Source organism: Petaurus breviceps, unplaced genomic scaffold (genome assembly GCF_028583685.1).
Source record: "Petaurus breviceps papuanus isolate PSGF00001 unplaced genomic scaffold, PetGlider_PUasm1.0 186, whole genome shotgun sequence".
NCBI lineage: Eukaryota > Metazoa > Chordata > Mammalia > Diprotodontia > Petauridae > Petaurus > Petaurus breviceps.
This window is the reverse complement of record NW_027185798.1, coordinates 38,576,397-38,597,007: the sequence shown is the minus strand read 5'-3', so window position 1 is coordinate 38,597,007 and position 20,611 is coordinate 38,576,397. Positions and strand designations below refer to the sequence as shown.

The 20,611-nt window shown below is 42.2% G+C and overlaps 1 protein-coding gene across 2 annotated transcripts in view; it reads left to right on the top strand.

The window, feature by feature from the left end:
* PTGFRN (prostaglandin F2 receptor inhibitor) overlaps positions 1-20,611 on the top strand; it is an 84,993-nt gene that overhangs the window by 9,694 nt on the left and 54,688 nt on the right. For both annotated transcript variants that reach the window (XM_069090248.1, XM_069090247.1), the window contains exons 2-3: positions 18,006-18,374; positions 19,948-20,361. In XM_069090248.1, the coding sequence (XP_068946349.1) occupies positions 18,006-18,374; positions 19,948-20,361 (783 nt within the window). The remainder of the gene's footprint in view (positions 1-18,005; positions 18,375-19,947; positions 20,362-20,611) is intronic.

Genomic DNA, 20,611 nt, shown 5'->3' with positions numbered 1-20,611 from the left:
TTTGGAGGCAGATGGCCAATCAATTGTGCAAGGATGGATTCTCATTGGGGCTGTTTTTATTATTAAAACCCACCTGAAATGCTACTTTCTCCCTGAAGCCCTTTCCTGACCCCTTGTACCTCCCAGAATATTTCATGAACCCTTTAATGCATGTATTATGTAATATCATGGATTGTAGTTATCCATGTTTGTGTTTTCTCTCCTTACTGTGCTGTGAGCACCATAAAAGCAGAGAATGGGGCTTATTGAAATTTTGACTCTGGTCATAGATGACCAGTTGATTGTTCCAGGATGGATTGGCATTTAGGGTAATCTAGTGAGGGGAGTAAAATAGGAATCACTTGCATGCTAGTCACTATATAAATTGCCACAAAAGATATGGAAACAGTCTTCTGGTTTAGGGGAGTAGCTCACATAATACTTTAATAACAATTCCCGGTGCTCTGCACACTGTAGGTTACTAAGAAATGTCTGTTGAATTCCTCAATGTCTTTAGACCTCTTTCTAGCCCTGGGGGGTGAGAGGGAAGGGCACCTAAGCCTTTCATTTTATGAACTCCCAGTTCTTCTTAGGATCATAGAGTTAGAACTAGAAGAAACCTAGAAATCCTAGAGGTCAGCTAGTCAACGCCCTTACTTTACAGATGAGGAAATTAAGACACAGAGAGGTTCAATGACTTTTTTTTTTTTTTGGAGGGGGAAAGTAGGGCAGTTGGGGTTAAGTGACTTGCCCAAGGTCACAAGGCTAATTTTTTTATGTTAAGTGTCTGAGGCAGGATTTGAACTCCGGTCCTCCTGACTCCAGGGCCCATGCTCTATTCACTGCACCACTTAGCCACCCCGGTTTAACGACTTTTCTAAAATATTAAGTGAGAGGAGCAGGTTTAGAATATAGGTCTTCTATCTCCAAAGCCATTGTTCTTCCCACTGTACCATGCTGCCTGGTTTATGATGACTCCTGGCTAGTAATCTATTTTATTGAGAAGTGGCCATCCCACAGATCTAAGAATATCATCATATTCTTAGGAAATACCAACTGGTGGGTTGGAGGACTTTTCAGGAAGCTATAGGAGAACACATGTATGCGTGTCCATATAGATATGTCTCTATATGCACACACACGTATGTATATGTATATGTAACAGTATGGCTTAGGCTAGTGTCACTGCGGGAGATTTTCCCCCTAATCTTTGTAGGACTGCTATTTTTCTGTCTAGAAAGCATCTTAACTTGTATTAGAAGCTAACTGTCTGCTGTACCAGGAGGCATCTATGTTTCTAAGCAAATACCTCGTAATCATCATACCTCCTGAACCAGCAAATTAAACTCTCTCTGCTGAAGGGTACTGCTGACACTTCCGTTACCAAGGCCTCTTCTGAGTGGTCACTCTGATCCACTGCTGATATCCCTTTTTTTGATTCCTAGACCAGGCAGATTTGTTGAAAGGAAATTGGTTGAGCAGATGCCAGCCTTCAATTGTTTGGAGCTGGATTACGGCTTATCCAATTTCTTTGCCTCTTCTTTCTTTGGCCACTTCTATACCCATTTGGTTTTCCATCCCAGGATTATAAGGACAGATGATAATTTCCTAATAGTTCAGTTAGAGGTTTATAGCATCAAGGTAAAACTGACGAACTAAAATGAGTTTTAGAGGTACACTCTATATTACATGTAACTATTATATTTGTGTATGTGTATATCTGTTTGATCACTGTATCTTGAAATGCACCTTTTCCCTTGTTGACATGGATAGTTGCTAAGAAGTAGCTGGCCTTGGAGTTGTAAAGAAAATGCTTAATGGCTGTCTGACCTGGGTTCAAATGCCGCCTCTGATATATATTAGCTGTGTGATCATGTACAAGTCATTTAGCTTTTTAATGCCCCAGCCAGCTAAGTCTAAGGCAGCTAGGAGATACAGTGAATAGAGCATGATGCCTGAAATCAGAAAGACCTGAGTTCAAATCCAACCTCAGACACTAGTTGTGTGACCCTGGGCAAGTCAGTTTACCTCGGTTTCCTCATCTGTAAAATGAGCTGGAGAAGAAAGGACAAACCACTCCAGTATCTTTGCCAAGAAAACCCCAAATAGGGTCACGAAGAGTCAGGAATGACTGAAAAGACAACTCTGTAACCCTGAATAAATCTCTGAACCTCTCCCTGGGCTGTATTTGGCTCTTCTTAAAAATGAAGAGATTGAATTAAATGACCTTGAGCTGGAACTTTTTACGGCTGTGCTAACACCTGCTGTTTACAAACATGGATGACTTCTTTTGGCAATTGTCACAGCTTCCAAGGCTTGAGCCCTGTCTGTAGTGGGTGCCTCTGTTCTGTCTCACCTGCCTGGCACCTCTCCACTGCAGCCTGGTTGGTGCCACCGAGGGCCCTGCTACTTTGTTTTATTTAGCTTTTGTGATCCAAGTTGTTCTGTTACTCTATCCTCATTGTACCCATTTCCTTTGTTGGGAAATCGTAGAGTTTCTCCTGGGAGCCTTGACTTTTTCTCATCCTTACCAAGGCAGCCCTAGAGAAGGAGTGGTAAAGTCAGGAAAGTAGCTAAAACAGTCAGGAAGAATCCTTCTCTGCCTGGCTCTAGGCACAGGGGGTTGGGAGTCGTTGAGAGGAAGGCTCATGCTCAATATAGGGGAAAGATTCTTAATTAAAACTGTCCCAAAGTGGAATGGGTTGTCACCAGAAGGTAGTGAGTTGCCCCACCCTAAAGTATCATAGAGTGATAGTTGTAGAGCTAGAAAGGTCTTCTGGCGAACAGGACGACTTACTTATTAGGAGATAGTGTAGAAGGAATTCCTGTAATACAGAGATGGGTTGGACTAGATGACCTCTGTTTGTCATCCCTTCTGACCCTAAAATTCTATCTTTTTTGCAAATTGTGGTTGATGATTCAGACCTTAAGCAAGCCTGGGCTTAAATAAAGATAATAAGAACGACAAATATTTGTTAAGGATCAGCTGCAGGCCATACACTGGAGGAGATAGAAAGCTTAGATGATAATAGCTAGTATCTACACAAAGCTTTTGAGGCTTACAAAGCACTTTATAAATATCTTATTTTTTCCTCACCAGGACCCTGGGAGGAAGGTGCTATTATTGCCTCCATTTTGTAGATGAGGAAACTGGGACAGATGGAGGTTAAATGACTTACCCAGGGTCACACAGCTAGTAAGTGTTTGAGGTAGCATTTGAACTCAGGTCTTCTCAACTATAGATCCAACATACTATTCATTGAGCCACCAAATTGCTTCCTAAGAAAAGACGTGGTCTTGTCTTCACTGAGCAAATAGTCTGCTAAGGCAACAAAAGTAACCCATACACAGCAACACAGAATAAGACATTTAAGAGAGGCAAAGCAAAGTGTGAAGTGAAATCTTCCCCTCCCTTTAAAAAATGCTCCTGTTGGGGCAGCTAGGTGGCGCAGTGAATAGTCAGGAGGACCTGAGTTCAAATTCAGCCTCAGACACTTAACACTTACTAGCCATGTGGCCTTGGGCAAGTCATTTAACCCCAGTTGCCCTCCAAAATGCAAAAAAACATGCTCCTGTCCCCAAAGCCCATATCCCATACCTCTTTGCCTATTCACTGAAAAATGGAAGTTCATACAGGGCAAACACTTTTGTTTGTTTATGGCATGTACAACAACAAACTCTTAAATGCTTGCTCCTTGATTCAGATTCAACCTAGGAAGTGGCTGCCTCCATTGCCTTTATTCTGCAAGATATTAGGGACAAAGGAAACTGAAGTTTTTTCAAAAGAAAAAAAGACTCAGCCTTCCTTTGTTGTGTCAGAGCATGAGCACCGTACTCTGAGAGATAGGAGAGGCCAAACTGAGCCCTTCATTAATGAGACGTGTGTTTGGAGGAAGGAGTCAGTAGGAGAGGTAGTTCAGTATACATGAAGAAAGGGGTGTCAGTGTTGGGTGGAAACACCCCCTAGAAAAATACATACATACACACAGTATCCCCATCGTACCCCAAAGCTGTTGGTAGGAACCTTAACAAAAGATAGTTTCTAATTCTGTGCTTTGTAAGTGACCTAAATATATAATCATGTCTATACAGTCCTTCTTGAGTATTTAATAAGACTGGCCTCACAGCAGCCTTGTGGTAACCTGCAGATGCTGCTATCGCTTCTGCTTCTGGTACTAACAATAATGCCTCACCTTACCTCACTTGCCCTGTGTCCTCCTGATACCTTGGGGGTATGCAGAGAGCCCTGCAGGAGTGGATTCTGCACAGAGCAAGGAGGGTGGGTGGTGATTTGTGTGCTTATTGCATCCTGAATGTGCTAGAAGAGAATATTGCTTGATTTGGTACCTGTCCAGTAGGCTGGCTTAGCTTATGCTGCACAAGGAAAAAAAAATCTCTCTTGGCACAGGTGCTCATTTTCCATTTTCTGAGTGCTGGCATGTTTAAAGGTTTACTTATTTATTAGCAGATGATGCAGTCCATCATTTTGAATTGAGGAATCTGTAAAGAGAGTTTAAAGTAAAAAACAAAGTGTCTAATCCTAGGCCTCGCACATAGTAGGTGCACAGTAAATATTTGCTGAGTTAAGTACTCACACAGCTACGATGCTCAGGTGGGAGTGAATCTTTTTATTCCTATTACTGTGCTCAAGGCAAAAACATACTTTTAATCTTTTCCCCTCCTCTCTAGCTGCCTGGTTTTCATTATTATCAGTCTTTAGGGAAAAATCTCAAGGTAGAGGACACCACATTAGGCCCTCTGGGAAATTATAAAGGAAGTGGGGAAAGAGTCCATCCTAGAAATATAGCAGTGTATAGACACAGAGTCATGAGTGCTACAGGGTGGGGCCCCTGAGACTAGAACAATGGGAGCCAGCTGGAATTATTCTAGAAAGCTTTTGTGGCCCCAGTGTGTTTTGAGCAATGTTTTAAGGAACCAAAAAAAGAAAAAAAAAAGCCAAGCCACTCACGTGGTTTGTCATAGAGAAGAGAAGACTCTCTCAGTGGACAATCATGGCTAGCCCAGGCCCACAGAAATAGGAATAGTTGAATTGTGTCTGGACTGTGTGCTTTTTGGTGATTAGCTTGATGTGAGCTGGGAAAGCCAGAGAAGTCCAAGAGAAAGAAAAATTAATTATAAGGCTCAGGTCTCATGGGGCATGAATATTAATTAATATCTGAGGGTAGGTGATTGGATCAAGAGGGGAAAAAATGATAGAGACATTGGAATCCATTCAAAAGGATGTTGGTGCTTTGCAAAGCAGCCTGAGCCCATATAGATGTCCTGCAAAGGCCCTTGGGGGGAAGTACAGGATGTTATACTGGGATATTAATGTAACGAGAAAGCTACTAATCCTATTTTTATTTGTCTTTTATTGGAGAATAGCTCATGAAACAATTGCTGGTGTTCCCCCGTCAGGCAGTTTAGAGGAACATTTCTTCAAAGGGCTAGCAACTGATAATCCAGATAGATCGGTTTTAGAGGAAGGATGGGGATTTTTGGTTGTTTTCCAATGGAAACAAGGTTTATGTAATTATGTTGCCTGTTCATCTCTGAGTCCCACCTTAATAACTCTTTGTCCCACAAGCTAATTTCAACCAAAAGAGAAGTTTGGGTCCAAAGCTTAGTAACGTGCTTTATGACTTAGTAATGTGCTGATCGTGACTAAAGGAACCAAGGTTCCCAGTGATTTCTCCCACCATTTTCCCCAGTACGTTTTGTAATATGGACCCCTGTAGACTGTACAGAGTTTACCAAACTGGCTGCCTGTGGATGGAGACAGCTCCTTTGTGTCCTACAATAGCTCATTGGCTAATACTGGGGTAAGTTTAACCAAGACTAAAAGTAGATGTGAGAATTGTGTGTTTTTTTCAGAACTTAAACCTCAGATAACACCAAAATCAAGCAAGTTCAGGGACTGATTAAAAAAAATAATTGAAAAAGTTCATCACTCAAAATGGAATCGTGATAGGCTTGATTGGACACACAGACTGATAACATCCACTTATCACCCTCTTCCCATCTACTGGACTTGAAGGGTTCTTAACCTGGGAATCTGGGGACTTCTTTTTTAAAAACAAATGATAAGTATATTTCAATACAATTGTTTTCCCTTGTAATCCTATGTATTCTATACCATGCCTTTCCAATCATTATTTTGATAAGGTGTCCATAAGCTTCCCCAGACTGCCAAAAGGGGCCGTGACACAAAAAAAGATTAAGAAACTGTGAGAACCTTAGCCTAGTTTAAGATGTGCTCTTTCTTAGATGTAGTCGTCTACCTGTTGTCTCTCCCAATAGAATGTACGAACCTTGAAGGCAGGGATTGTTTCTGCTTTTATTCATATCCCCAGTGCCTGGCATTCACCAAGTACTTAATAAATGCTGTTGACTTTCTGAATAGATGGTTTTGAAGACCATGGTTCTGATTGCCTCTCCGATCAAATACAAACTTCCGTTGGATGTCCTGGATATTCCCTCCCACCTCTGTGTTCCTACCATTCCCTCTGACTAGCAACTAGTCTTCTCTCCTTCCATATCAGTCTTTCCAGGCACAGCTCAAAACTCTTCTCCATGAAGTCTTCCCCAATTCCTACCCCATACCCTTAGTACTTGCAGATACAGGAATACCCTACCCACAGTATTTGTATTTGCTTATATATTGTGTTGGCAGCATTCCCAAGCTGTTTTTATTTTGTCATGAGAGGCAGCAGGATATAATGTGAGGACCAGTGGGTTTGGAGTTGGGATCATAAATGGAGAGCCAGAGTGGACTCTAAAGGCCTTCTAGTCCAATCCTAATTATTTTATGGAGGAATAAACTGAGTCACAGGTGAATTGAATGACTTGTCCAAGGTCACACAGGACTGTGGTGATCCATGGTTTATATCTGGCTTAGAGGATCAGATTTAGAGTTGGAAGGGCTGTTAGAGACCATTGGGTTCAATCCCTTCTCCATTTTGCACATTGCAAAGCTTAGGTAAATGAGTTTAAGAAACTTGTCCAAGGTGATGCACCTGCAAAGTGTCTGAGGCAAGATTTGAATTTGGGTCTTCTTGACCCATCGTGCTACCTCACCACTCTCTAGCTCCATTCTCTTTCCACCACTGTGCAGTCTCTCTGGGATCATCTCAGTTTTGCAAGTCACCTCTCCTCTCTGAGACTCAGTTCACTTATCTGGACAATGAGTTTTGGCCTGGATTGAATCAATAACATTCTATGTATAGTATGCCTCCACAAGCAGATCATATATGAGCTTTCCAAGATGAGAGATGGTATCTGTTATCTTTCTGCCTAGCATATAATAAGAAAGCTACCCCAGAGAACTGGTCAGTTCGTTTATAAGGAAGAGATTGGAAGAACGAAGAAGAGGAATGTGGTGAAGGAGGATCTGGGTTTGGATTCTCACCCTGCTATTTGCTTCTTATGTAACCTTGAGCAAATCCCTTAACCTCTCAGGGACTGATTTTCTTATCTGTAAAATGAGATGATTGCATTAAACAATCCCTCACATTCCTTCCAGCCCTCCATTTTTGATCATAAGAAAGGGATGGGGTTAGAGCATAGAAAAAGAAGGGCTAAGATTCGCCTTATCACTTATATGGATTTTCTAATTCCATCTTTTGGCATCCCATTTGGAAGGAGAATGTAACTTATCTTTCCACCTTCTTTTCTTGCCCAGGAGTTATGGAGGCCCAAGGCATCTTCTTATTGCTTTCCTCTCTGAGACCTAGCTTCTTTTAATTTCCTCTCTTCACTGCCTCCTAAATTCTCCTTGGTCCTTCTTGGTCTTTTACCAGCTTTCCTAGTTGCAGCATTTGTCTCTTCAGAAACAGATTAAATCCATAATATAGGATATCCACGTGTCGCTCAGTGTCCTTAGAGGGGTCCTTGCCCTTGTCCCAGGAAGTTGTATGGACAATCAGTGCCCATGCCAGGCACTCAGAGGGCTCTTTGTGCAGCATGAGTCTCAGTATTTCTCTCCACAAGAAGCATCTTTTGAATGGATGCTGTGTGCCAGGTGTTAGGCTAGGCCGTAGGGATAAGTTGACCTTCTCCCTGTTTTCAAGGAGTTTATAGTCCAGCTAGGGAAGAGATATCACATGCTACCTTCTTCTTTTGTTTGTTTGTTTTTTTAATGAATGTGTCCTGAATTATTAAATGAGGGCTAGAAACAATTGGTATTCCAAGAGTAAGAGGAGGGGAGTGAAATCACTGTGGGCTGGAGGAGAAAGCGAAGGGTGCCAATGAAGGATGTATGATGATCCTCATTTCCCCACCTCTTCTTTCTTCACCTGATTGTATCTGCCTAAGTATTTTAAAAGGTAGTAGTGCCATGGCTAGAATAGAAACCATTCAGTGGCAGCCAAAGCTTGCACGTAGTTGGCTTTCTATAGCTTTAAAGAAGAAGCGTTAATGAACTTGATGTTGCTATTCTGGGGGTGTGGGATAATGAGATTGTGTCACTTGACAGAAGTGTTGAGAACCATCCCACCAGAATGATGTTGTGGGTCTCAGCTGAGTTAACTAGCCGGAGTTCATTTTGGAGAATGTTCTTGGCAAGGAGTTTTTTTTTTGAACGTTTCATTGGGAATTGGGGGCAGGGAGATGTTTTCCTGAAGTAAACAAGATTGCATAATTCTCAGCGGATTGCAATAGTAAGATCTTGGATGCAGCTAGCTTTCCTACCTTCATTCACCTTCCCTGGAATCATCTGATTTCTTCATTGAGTTGGTGCTAGGGTTTTGTCATTGATGGATTCTCTGCCTTATTAAGGTTACCTGGCACTGTGCTGTGAACACAATGACACCTTGCTGAATGAATGGTGTTGAAAGTGGGAAATGCAGGAGTCAGTACCTTAATTGGTAAATAAACCCACACTCTTTTGTTTGCAGCTCAATTGCATGCAACATTGACTAAGAGGGTGGCAGCCCAACAGGCTCTACTGTGCTACTTAGGTGGGCCCGCAGCTGGGAACAGCAGAGTGACATCCTGAGCTCTGGACGTCACCTCCAGGGCTAAGCCATGCCTCTCGGGGCCATGTGTAAATCTAATGTAACAGATCAGGTATACAACTGACATTTATATAACACTGTAAGGTTTGCCAAGTACATCTCATTTCATCCTCTCAATAACCCTGTGAGGTAGGTCCTATCATTATCCCTATTTTACAGATGAGTACACTAAGATTTAAGGTTCTCAGTAAAGTGATTTGCTGATGATAACTCAGTTAATAAGTATCAAAGCAAGCCTTAAACCTGTCTTCCTGACTCATAATTGTAGCCCTCCAGAGAAAAGAAAAGGTATAGCAGAATCAGAAAATAGAGCAGGAAAAAAAACTAGGCATGACTGGTGGAGAGTGGTAGGTTGCTGCCAATAGTTAGTTTAGCACCAGCTCTTGCCTTAGGTTGTCTACAAAAGCACCTCTGATGATTTAGAGTCATTTTTACTGAAGGCTTCCCAAAGAGTTTGTGTAGGACAAGACTGAACTGGGGACCCAACACACAACGGACTTGGTTGACTATCTATATCATAAGATCTAAGCATGGAGAATACTGAAAGTGACAGAGTGATGGGGGATGCTGGGCAACTTCTGGGACCCCTACCAAGATGGAGGTCAATTGAGTCAGTCAAGTTACCCCACCCCACATAAAGAGACCAGAAGATGCTACACACTGATTTCAATCAGAGGTATGAACAAGACTGAGACAGAGTTAGCCCAGGCTATATGTGACGTGTCTTTGTGGATCTGTCTTTCCTCCACTCCTTTTGACTTCTGGCATGTGACTGGAGAATTGCATTTTTAAGAACTAGATGACAGTTATTAAGCTAGCTATTCCATCTGTTAATAGGTATTTATTTAGTACCCACATTGTTCAAATGCCAAATGTACACTTGCCTAAAAGACTTTTATGGAGAACTTACACAAGGCAGGCACTCAAATGGACGTCAAAAGAAGAGATACAAGGACACTCTCAAGGTCTCTCTTTGGCATCAGTTGTGAGACATAAGAGACACTGGCACAAGACTACCCAGCATGCCATGCCTACATCAAAGAAGGTGCTATGCTCTCTGAGCAAAGCAGAACTGAAGTAGCTCAAAAGAAATGTGAGATGTGCAAATTTAGAGACATTTCCATCTCATATGTTCATATGGACTCTATGTGCCCAACCTATGGTAGAGCTTTCTGAGCTTCTGTTGGTCTGATCAGCTACGGTTGGACATACTGTACATTGACCCTGACGTAGTGGTAATTTTGGTTCTCTTCAGTTATGAAGAACGACAACTGAGTACACAAAATTTGCTAAGTTTCATGTTAGATGTTTTGGGAGCACATGTTAGGCATGATCCTTAACTCCATACACCTTGAAGTCTTAAATATGGAAGGGACCTCTAAAGATCATCTGATCCAGCCCTCATTACCAAGCAGGACATAGGCATATGACTGGTTATCCTTTTCTTAATGTTTTACACACATTTTATTGCTTGGGTGCCATCTTCTACATCTTCCCCCTGACTTCTCTGTGTGATGGATAGAGGTGTTGCCAGAGTCCTTGGATGAAGCAGAATCTCAGTTTATGAACTATAATCCCATTGGCCAAAGAAGAGATTAAAACATGATAGTTGTCAACAACTTCAGCTCTTCCATTAATTCCCTGTTGATTTTGCCTGATGTTTTATTATCTATTCATCTGTAAAATGATGTGTTAGCTATTATTATAGTTTTATTAATGATCCAATTTAGATACAAGTGAACAAATATAATGACTGAAGATAATACTACAGATAGAAATTGCTATTTAGATGGTAAGAAGAAGCAAAATTTAAGCTCCTCTGTGTTCCTACCAGTCACCTTCCTCATTACTTCATGCCCAAGCCCAAGAGAGGGAGTGCCTCATGTAACCTGACCTCCTGGGAGTACAATGAACTTTGTCTTTATCTCAGGGCCACACCTTGGACCTTGTCATCACTTAGAACTGTTCTTCCGCAAAGGATCTCAAACCCTAAAAATACCTTCTCTGACCACAATCTTTCTTACCATTCCCACCTACTCATTCCTGTTGTACCTTCTTCTTGCCTTCATTAAATCTTCTGTCTAATTGACCTCCCCTTCTTTATTTCCCCAGTTTGTCAATTTTCTGCATCTTCAGTGCTACCCACCCTCCCCCCACCATTGCCATATGGTCAGCCATTTCAACTCTGCCTTCCTTAGTGTCTCTTGGCCACTTCATTTTCCTCTGACTCGCTGTCTTTGCTCTGCTCCTGGGCTGCTAAATGTTGGTGTGAAGCATAAACAAAACAAAACCCTAATCTGTGTTCACAAGAGACTACCATCAATGGATGTTTGATCACTTCAGCAAGACCCATACTGCTGCTTATCACCATGGTAATCTAGTATATGGTGACCCCAAAGATCCAAGCTTTTGAAACAAAAATAATCATTATTTGACAAAAGTTCAGTATGGCAGAAACTAGGTATAGACCAACATCTCACACTCTATATACTAAGGTCAAAATGGGTACACGTGTGCTCCACAAACTTTTTATTAATGATTCATGTTGATTTCCTTATTGAATTATTACCTTACACTTTAAAGTCCTCACCTCTATCCTTTGTCTCTTTCATTTGACCTCACTTCCTCTTTAATTGAGGTGGAAGGTATCCAACCTAAGAACTCTCAACTTCCTCTCTTCCTTAACATTTCTCAGTATCCTCATTCATCCTTCTTCCTTCCCTTCTACCTTAGGAAGAAGTCCCCCTCCTCCTCCCCAAAGCTCATGTTTCTCTTGTACTCTTGATCCCCATCCCTTCCCACATCCTTCAGAACCTTGTTCCTTTAAGTCAGCCAGTCTGCCTCTTATATCTTCAGTCTTTCACTCTCCATGTCCTCCGTTCCAGCTTCCTGTACATGTGCTCAAGTCTCTCCTATAAAGAAAACCCTTTCTCGACCCCGCTAACCCATTCCACTATTGATCCATCACTTTCTTTTTGCTGATGAACTTACTGGAAAGAATAAGCCTGCCTTCACTCCCATTGCTTCTTTACCAGTCAGTCCTGTATCCCCTGCTTTCTTTCCAAAAGGATAATAAAGGTCATTGATGACTAATTAGTCATCAAGACCAGTGGGCTTTAATCAGTCGTCATCCCTTCTACCCAGCCTGCTTCATTGCACATTGCCGACCACTTCTTTCTCCTTGAAACTTTCCTCCACTGGGCAATAGCATTCTCCTGTTTCTCCTACCTCTCTGGTCTCCTGTTCTGTATCTTCTTCAGCCATCTAAATAAAAATGTTCCCCAGGGTTTTGTTCTTGGCCCTCTTCTCTCCTTATGCTCTGTCCCTTAACAATCTCATTTATTAATCAACCCGCAAACATTTATTGAGTGCTGTGTGCCAGGCACTGTCTTAATTGCTAGGGATTTTAAAAAAAAGCAAAACCATTCCCTATCTATCCTTAGGCCAACTTCTCTTGAGTTCGGGACTCAAATTTCTAGCTGCCTATTGCATAATTCTACCTGGATATCTCACCAATATCTTAAACTATGTTTCCAAAATGAATTTAATTTCCCTCTAGGCTTCTGTCCTGCCATTTCCTCTTAAAACAAATTACCAAGAAAAATCCCAGTTTTTACCAACTTCTCTATTTTTATTTATGCTACCACCATCCTCCTAGTCACCCAGTCTGGAAATCTTGACTTCACATTTGATTCTTCCCTTTTCTTTGGCCCTTACATCTAATCAGTTACTAAAGTACATTGAGACAATTTTAAAAATGCCTCTGGTGTAATATTCCCCTTAATTATTCTCATTTTTCCCACATGAGTTCAAGCCCTCCCTATTTTATTTTTTCTTAAATCGTTGCAGTACAATTTCTCTTCCTTCTAGTCTCTCCTCTTCCTTACCACTTCTGTATATTGCTGTCAGATTAATCTTCCTAAAGCACATTTCTGATCTGTTAGTTCTCATATGTGAGAATCTTCAGGGGCTCTCCATTGCCTGTAGAATTAAGTTCAGATTCAGTTGCCTGACATTCAAAGGCTCTGTTTCTAACTTTCCTTTTCAGTCTTATCTCCCCCTCATTTCCTATGCATTATCCTTTAGCCAAACTATATTACTTTAAGAACATAGTTTTCTACCTCTGTGCTTTTGCTTGTACTGTTCCCTTTGCCTGGAATTTCCTTCTCCTCTCATCTTTGCCTGTTGAAATCCTATTCTTTGTGTCCCAGCTCAAAGGCTCCTTGAGGTCATCTTTCATCCATCTCTAGCCAGAGGCTTCTCTGCCTTGCATAAAGACATAGTTGAGAGTAAGCTGGGGATGGGGGGGGGTGAGATAGCGGGGAGAGGGATAGCTAGTGCTCTTAATTACTTGGGTTAAGATCCAGAAAGAATCCTGGATCATAACAGTCTAGAATGCTAGGTTGAGTCTAATAAGATGAAAACTAGTCAGGATAAATGTATAGAAGTATACTTGGATTTAAAGTACAGGGTAGGGGAGGCATAGTTACCAGTTTGTTGAGGGGGGAAACAACCTGGTGATTTTAATGGACTATAAACTCAACATGAATCAGTAATGTGATATGGCAACCAAAAAGGCTTATGTGATCTTGGTATGCAATGAGAGCGGCAGAATTTCTAGCAATAAAGTGGCCATAGCCCCTCTGTTGCTGTGCCCTGGACAGACCACAACTGTAGTACCGTGTTCAGTTCTCTCCATCACAGTTTAAGAAAGACATAGACAGCAGAAGTGACTGTCCAGAAAATGGCAATCAGGATGGTAAAGTGTCTTGAGTCCATATGAGGATCACTTAAAGGAATTAAGAGTGTTCAGCCTGGAGAAGAGGAGACTAAGGGAAGTTGGGAACAGCATGTTCATAATTTTTTTTTTGGGGGGGGGGTTAGAACTTGAAAGAAGCCACCTAGTTTTAACCCCTCATTTTACAGATGAGGAAACTGAGGCTTAAGTGAGGGTTAAGTGACTTGCCCAGGGTCACACAGCTAATAAGTGACCGAGACTGGATTTGAACTCAGGGAGAAGAGTCTGCCTGACTCCAGACCTGGTGCTCTATGTACTGCTATGGTGCCATCTAGCTGCCCTACTACTTTTGGACCACTCTAATTGTTAGAAAAAAAATTTTTTTTACTAATATCAAGATAAAATCTGCCTCTTTGCAGATTAACTTTATTAATAGATTTATTAATTTTAGATCACAGAATTTTTTTTCCCCAAGACTGGGAAGTGGAGGTGAATAGTTTCCTATTTCACCTAGGCTAAAATAGTGCATTAGACCATTCACAGGTCTTATCGCAGTACCAACTGGCATAGGAGCTTTGGTCTGCTCCATTTCCAACCTGGACAAATTTACCTCTCCTTGGGCAGCCTGGTGGTCTACTGTTTGGTGGACCTCATCACATCAGTCCCAGTCTTAATGTGAACATCCAATTGGCATTAGCACTATTTCAGCTTGGAGCTCCCTAGCTCAAGCAATCCACCAGTCTCAGCCTCCCCAGTAACAGGAATTCCAGGCACACACTATCACACCTAGCTATAACATCTAGAGAGCATTGAATGGGAATAAAAAAGGAATACATCTTTTTCTCAGGTTCTCAGGGTACCTTTATATAAGAATAGAATTTAAAAAAAAATCATAGCATCTTTTTTTAATTTTTAAAGCAATTGGGGTTAAGTAACTTGCTCAAGGTTACACGGCTAGTTATTTCTGGGTGTGGTGCTAAGTATCTGAGCCTGGATTCGATCCCAGGTCATCCTGACACTGGGGCCTGTGCTCTTACTTGCTAAGCCACCTGGCCGCCCCTAAAATCATAGCATCTTAGAGATTATTCAGTTTCTACATCTTCATTTTACAGATGAGAAAATTAAGGCCTAGAGAGATGGGATGATTTGTGATCACACAGCTAAGTTAGCAGAGCTAAGATCCCTAACTTCTGCCACAATGCCCTCTTCCTTTCCAACCATCTGTCTAATGTAGAAGAAAGAGCTCAAGATTAAGAGTTAGGAGAATCTCTAGTTTTGGATCTACTACTAGCTAGCTATGTGATCTTAGGCAAGTCTCAGTCTCTCTTTGACGACTTCCTCTCCTGAGTTCCTTAGCATTAGAGACCTGACGTCTTTTTGTGGTTACCATATTCTACATCTCATTCTTTTCACACATCTTATCTTGTCTACCATGGATGGTTTGTAAAGCCTCTTGAGGTCTGAGGTTTTTTTTAATTCATCTTCCTGTCTTCCAATGGTTCATCTTGCACAGTAGAAACAAAGTCAATCTTTCAGTAAGAAATTTAGCCATAATTCTAAGTGAAGTCTAAGCTGCCCCCCCCCCCTTTTGTCCTGGATAGGTTGTGACATAATTGCTGGTACATATCTGAAATGATTTAGAGAGGAAAATCAGCTTGCTGCTTATATAGAGGGGCTTAATGGGATAGTAAAACTAGAATGATTAAAGATGATTACAAAGAACTTGTGCAAGTATTATATACTGAATAAGAGTAACATTGATGATAGTAGAAATAAAAATATATTTCCTCAGAAGAGAGTTAAAGAGAATAGATAAATGATTTAGTATTCCTTGACTTCAAATGATTTTCCTTGTTTATTGAGGCTGAATATTGAGATTTCTATTGCCTCAATAGTTCTATGCCCTAGAACAAGATGCTTTATACTTTTCCTTCCAAGGACAAGGTTTATTGTTATCGTTCATTAGTTTCATGAACTCTTCATGACCCCATTTGGGATTTTCTTCGCAAAGATAATGGAGTAGTTTGCTATTTCCTTCCCCAGCTCATTTTACAGATGAGGAAACTGAGGCATACAGGATTAAGTGACTTGCCCAAGGTCACACAGCTAATAAGTGTCTGAGGACAGATTTGAAATCAGGAAGAGGAGACTTCCTGATTCCATGTCTTGTACTCTATCCACCATGGTGCCATCTAGTGCCAAAGGACAAGGTTGGGCGTGGTTAATTATCTGATTATGCATTCCAGAGAGAGAGGAAATCGGACCACTGGTCATCTACTGACCTTTCTTAATTCTCAGTACCCTTAATCACAAAATCATATATTTTAAACTGGAAGGGATCTTAAAGGTCATTGAGTTCAGCCTCCTCATTTTGCAGATGAGTAAATGGAGTCACAAAGAGAAATTATGTGACTTGCCCAGGGTCACACAGCTAGTGAGTGTCTCGGCAGGATCCAAGCTCAGATCAGACCTACTACTATACTGTCTGTCCCACCTTGCTGCTTCACTGGCATGAATATTCCCCCAAATCAGTGATATTTCGTTGAAGGAGATGCATCTTTGTATTTACCTTTGGAGTATAAGTCTAATTTGTGTATGAATTCATGGTAGTTCAGATGATAAAGCCAGTATACAACACCAGACCCAGGAAACTCCCAGTCTTGTAACCATCTCTATTGCTGGGCCAGGTATGGCCTCTAATTTATTCTGAAGGTATCTAGAAACCCCTTGTGCCTAAGTTTGCTATATCAGCTGTTCCTGAAGGTTATTGATCCCAAGGGAATTTCAGAATTTTCCTCCCAGTGTCTGCTTGCTTCAAACTGTGTACAAAGCAACATATATAGAGGAGGTGGTGATGTTAACAAAACAGTTATAAGCTTTGCCTCACTTTCCCTTGTCTTGCCTTGCCTTGCCTCCCTGCCCAGCGCCCCACCTAACCCATTATTGTCGAGGACTTCAAAAGATTTCCCAGTAGAAATGAGTGGTTAGAATTGGGAATTAGAGGCGTCCTTAGGAGTTACTTGCCTTTTATCATTACTTCTAGATTAGGGAGTCAGAAGGGACAATTAAAACACAGTAGGATCATCATATTTTTTGACATTAACTATAAAACATGCCAGGGAACCATTGCTTAATCATTTTATTATTAGATATGGCTCTCAAGTTAAAAACTGTCATGAGTCAAAGAAAATCACGTCCTGATTAGCCCCAGGAAAGTACTCCAGAAGAGAAAATAGGTGAAAGGGGGTGGGGTGGAGAGGGATAAATAATTGATGAACTAAATCCCTCCTTTTTGGGAAGTCTAAAAGAATGGCTGTGCTATTAGGGAATAACTGAGAAACTGGAAGAAAAAACAAAGCTTTCCCAAAGGGTACACTTAAGATACTCTCTTTGTCAATCTTAGCAAACTGAGCATGTGGAATTCACTAGTTGGAATGGACATTAATTGGTACAGTTCTTAAACCTTGATGAAATGATTCTTCGTTATGGTATAGATTGTGGTAGTTTTTATTTTGTGAATGAATGAATGAATGAGTATTTATTAAGTGTTTACTAAGTGGCTTAGTGGATGGAGCATGGAGTCAGGAAGACCTCAGTTCAAATCTGAACTCAGACACTTACTAGCCATGTGACAAGTCACTTAACCCCGTTTGCCTCAGTTCTTATCTCATTTGTAGCATGAGCTGGAGAAGGAAATGGCAAACCAGTCCAGGATCCTTGCCAGCAAAACCCCAAATGGGGTCAGGAAAAGTTGGACACAACTGAAAATGACTAAAATATTGGGAAAAAAAAGTACTGGACTAAGCACTGAGGCTACAAATAGAAAAGTAAGGCAGCCTCTGCTCTCAAGGGGCCCCCGTTGTAATGGGGAAGACAACCCATATAGAAAGTTTCAGTTGCAAGTCAGATGGAAAGGTCTCGTGGTCCTTAGGGTGTGGAGGCAAAGCAGATGGGCAGGCCTTTCCCTAAATTCATTTCCACTGGTAAAATCCTACAGTTTTTGATGTTGACTCATTGATGGCAAGAATTTCCTGTTCTAGGTCTTTAGTGGTTTTCACAGTAGCACCTTCATGAGTAGTTGCCAAGCCATATTTCCATGATGTGATGACTCCAGACCCTGGGCAGGAAGCACCCCTGTTCCAAAGGCTCTTAGACTCAGGTCCTGGGAGGTCCTTATGTGGTATGGAAACCCAAGAACCTCCAAAAGCCCATCTTCTTGATCCCTGGGGTGCCTCAGTGACTGAAGGTCCATCTTTCCTTCCCTCTCATTGCAGCTGTTTGCCAAGGGCGCATTGTGAAGATCCCCACTGGGGACCTTGTTCGAGTGGAGGGCACAGAGCTGGTCATCCCCTGCAACGTCAGTGACTATGACGGCCCCAGTGAGCAGAATTTTGATTGGAGCTTCTCATCGTCTGGGACTCATTTTGTGGAGATTGTGAGCACATGGGAGGCGGCTTTCACGGCCCAGCCATACAGGGAGCGGCTGCAGAGGGGGGAGATCCAGCTGAGACGCATCGGCAATGCTGCTGTAGAGCTCCACATTCAGAATCTCCAGGCTGCAGATCAAGGGCAGTACAAGTGTTCCACCCCCAGCACGGATGCCACTGTCCAGGGCAACTATGATGACACTGTGCGGGTTCGAGGTACGTCCTTCAGAGGGGGATTCCCACTGGGAGGCTTAGCTTCTTGTCATCTCAGTTTCCTCATCTGTAAAATGGGGATAATAATTGCACCTACCTCTCAGGGTTATTGTGAGGATAAAAGCACTTAGCACAGTGTCTGGTACGTAGTAATTGCTATATAAAAGTTAGCCTATTTATCATTATTATTATTGTTCATTATCATTGTTGTTATTAAGGAGTGAATATTGTTGTTCGCTTATTTCAGTTGTTCCCAACTCTTCATGACTCCGTTGGGAGTTATCTTGGCAGAGATACTGGAGTGGTTTGCCATTTCCTTCTCCAGCTCATTTTAAAGAAGAGGAAACTGAGGCAAACAGGGCTAAACTGTAGCAGCAACCACACTGGGATACCCAGGATGGCTGCTAGCACAGGTCCTTAGATCTGCTTTACTAGGAAAGATAGCTGTTTAAGGGGTCAGTAATATTTTTAAATTGCATTCACTAGTTCAGGGGAAAAGTCAGTACCCTGAACTTCAGAGAAAATACAAGAAGAGAAATAAAGACCAACAGACAGGGCTCTGACTACCTGAATCGACTACACACTTTACATACATCCCTGGATTGAGAGAACCTTTACCCCTGAGCAGTTGGGGAGCTCTGAATATACAGCCACTCAGAATCTCGACCAGGGAATCATAAGATCCTTCTCTTAAGCAAGCACCCAAAGCAAAATACCAACTCACAGTATATAGACTTCTCAGAGCCAGAAGCATCACAACCCTAGTGACTCAGTGCCTAATTAGAAATTAGCAAAAGGTATGAAAGCCTTTCTATAAGCAAGCCTCCCCTAAGCAAGCTTCCCTTAATGGTCTCCATGTGAGGCCTATTAAGGGGTGAGGAAGATCTTAAATCCCATTAACATTATGCTTGCTCAGGGTCACGTAGCTAGTGTGTGTCTGAGGCCAGATTTGAACTCAGAAAGATGAGTCTCCCTGACTCTAGTTCCAGTGCTGTATGCACTGTGGTACCACCTAACGACCCTTCTGGTCCCCTACGATCCATCAGCAGTCTTCTTGACTCCAGACCTGGTACTCCATGCACTGTTCCACTTAGCTGCTCATGTAGTAAATAGTTCAGGTTATTTCAGCAAGCACTTATTAAGTGCCTTCCAGGTACTGTGCTAAAGGATGTAAAAACAAAAAAAAAAAATTGAGAACAGACCCTGTGCACAAGAAGCTTATATTCTGCTAGGATGAATTGGGAGAAGAGAGGGAGAGGGGAGAAACATATAAATAGATATCAAATAAAAGTATATACAGAATTACTTGGGGGCTGGGTGAAGACAACACTGACCCCTGAGGGGATCAGGAAGGGCTTCCTGTTTAAGGGGGTGAAGAACAGTCAGGAAGGAGAAGAGGAAGCCAGCTGAACCCTGGCTGGTATTGGATCTGTGACTGAGCCCCAGTAGCTGTGGCCCCAGGCCAGGAGCTCCCTGCAAGGAAGGAAAGGCCAGAGTGCCTGGTGCTCGCAGAATTGGTCTCAGACTTTTACATAGTGTGCTGGGTGTTCCTAACAGTTTTGTTTTGTTGGAACAGTGCTTGCTGACGCTCTGCAAGTGAGCTCAAAATCCCAACCTGCTTCCTCCCTGCGCCTGAGGGATGGGGATTCCTTTGAACTCCACTGCTCAGCCTCTTCTGCCTCCTTGGAACATACACACCTCTCTGTGACGTGGGAGCTTCACCGTGGCCCTGCCAGGCAGAAGGTCCTCTCTTTGACACATGAGAATCGGTTCCATCCTGGCCCACAGTACGAAAGCCGCTACCAGAGTGGAGATTTGCGTCTGGATAGCACTGCAAAGGATGTTTACCGACTGTCTGTGTCCCGGGTGCTGCCAGGAGATCAGGGGACCTACAGATGTGTGGTCAGTGAGTGGATTGGAGAGAAAGGTAGATGGCAAGAAATTCAAGAGAAAAGCGTGGATGTTGCCACTGTTACAATCCAGCCAACAGGTGGGTTTCCGGCATCTGTATATTTCAGTGTGTTTTCTCTCTTGGTAAGGGATGATGTCATATCCTAGACCAGAAGGCTCTCACTCCTTGTGATGAGAAGTTACTCAGGCTTTTCTCTGAAAATGCAGCTTCTAACCATTCCTTTAACCCCTCTGGGCTTCTTTTTGCTCAGCTATGAAATGAGGGGTTGAAATAGGTGGCCTGTTAAGCCCCTTCTAGCTCTGCATCTGTGATCTGTGGTCTTTTAAGT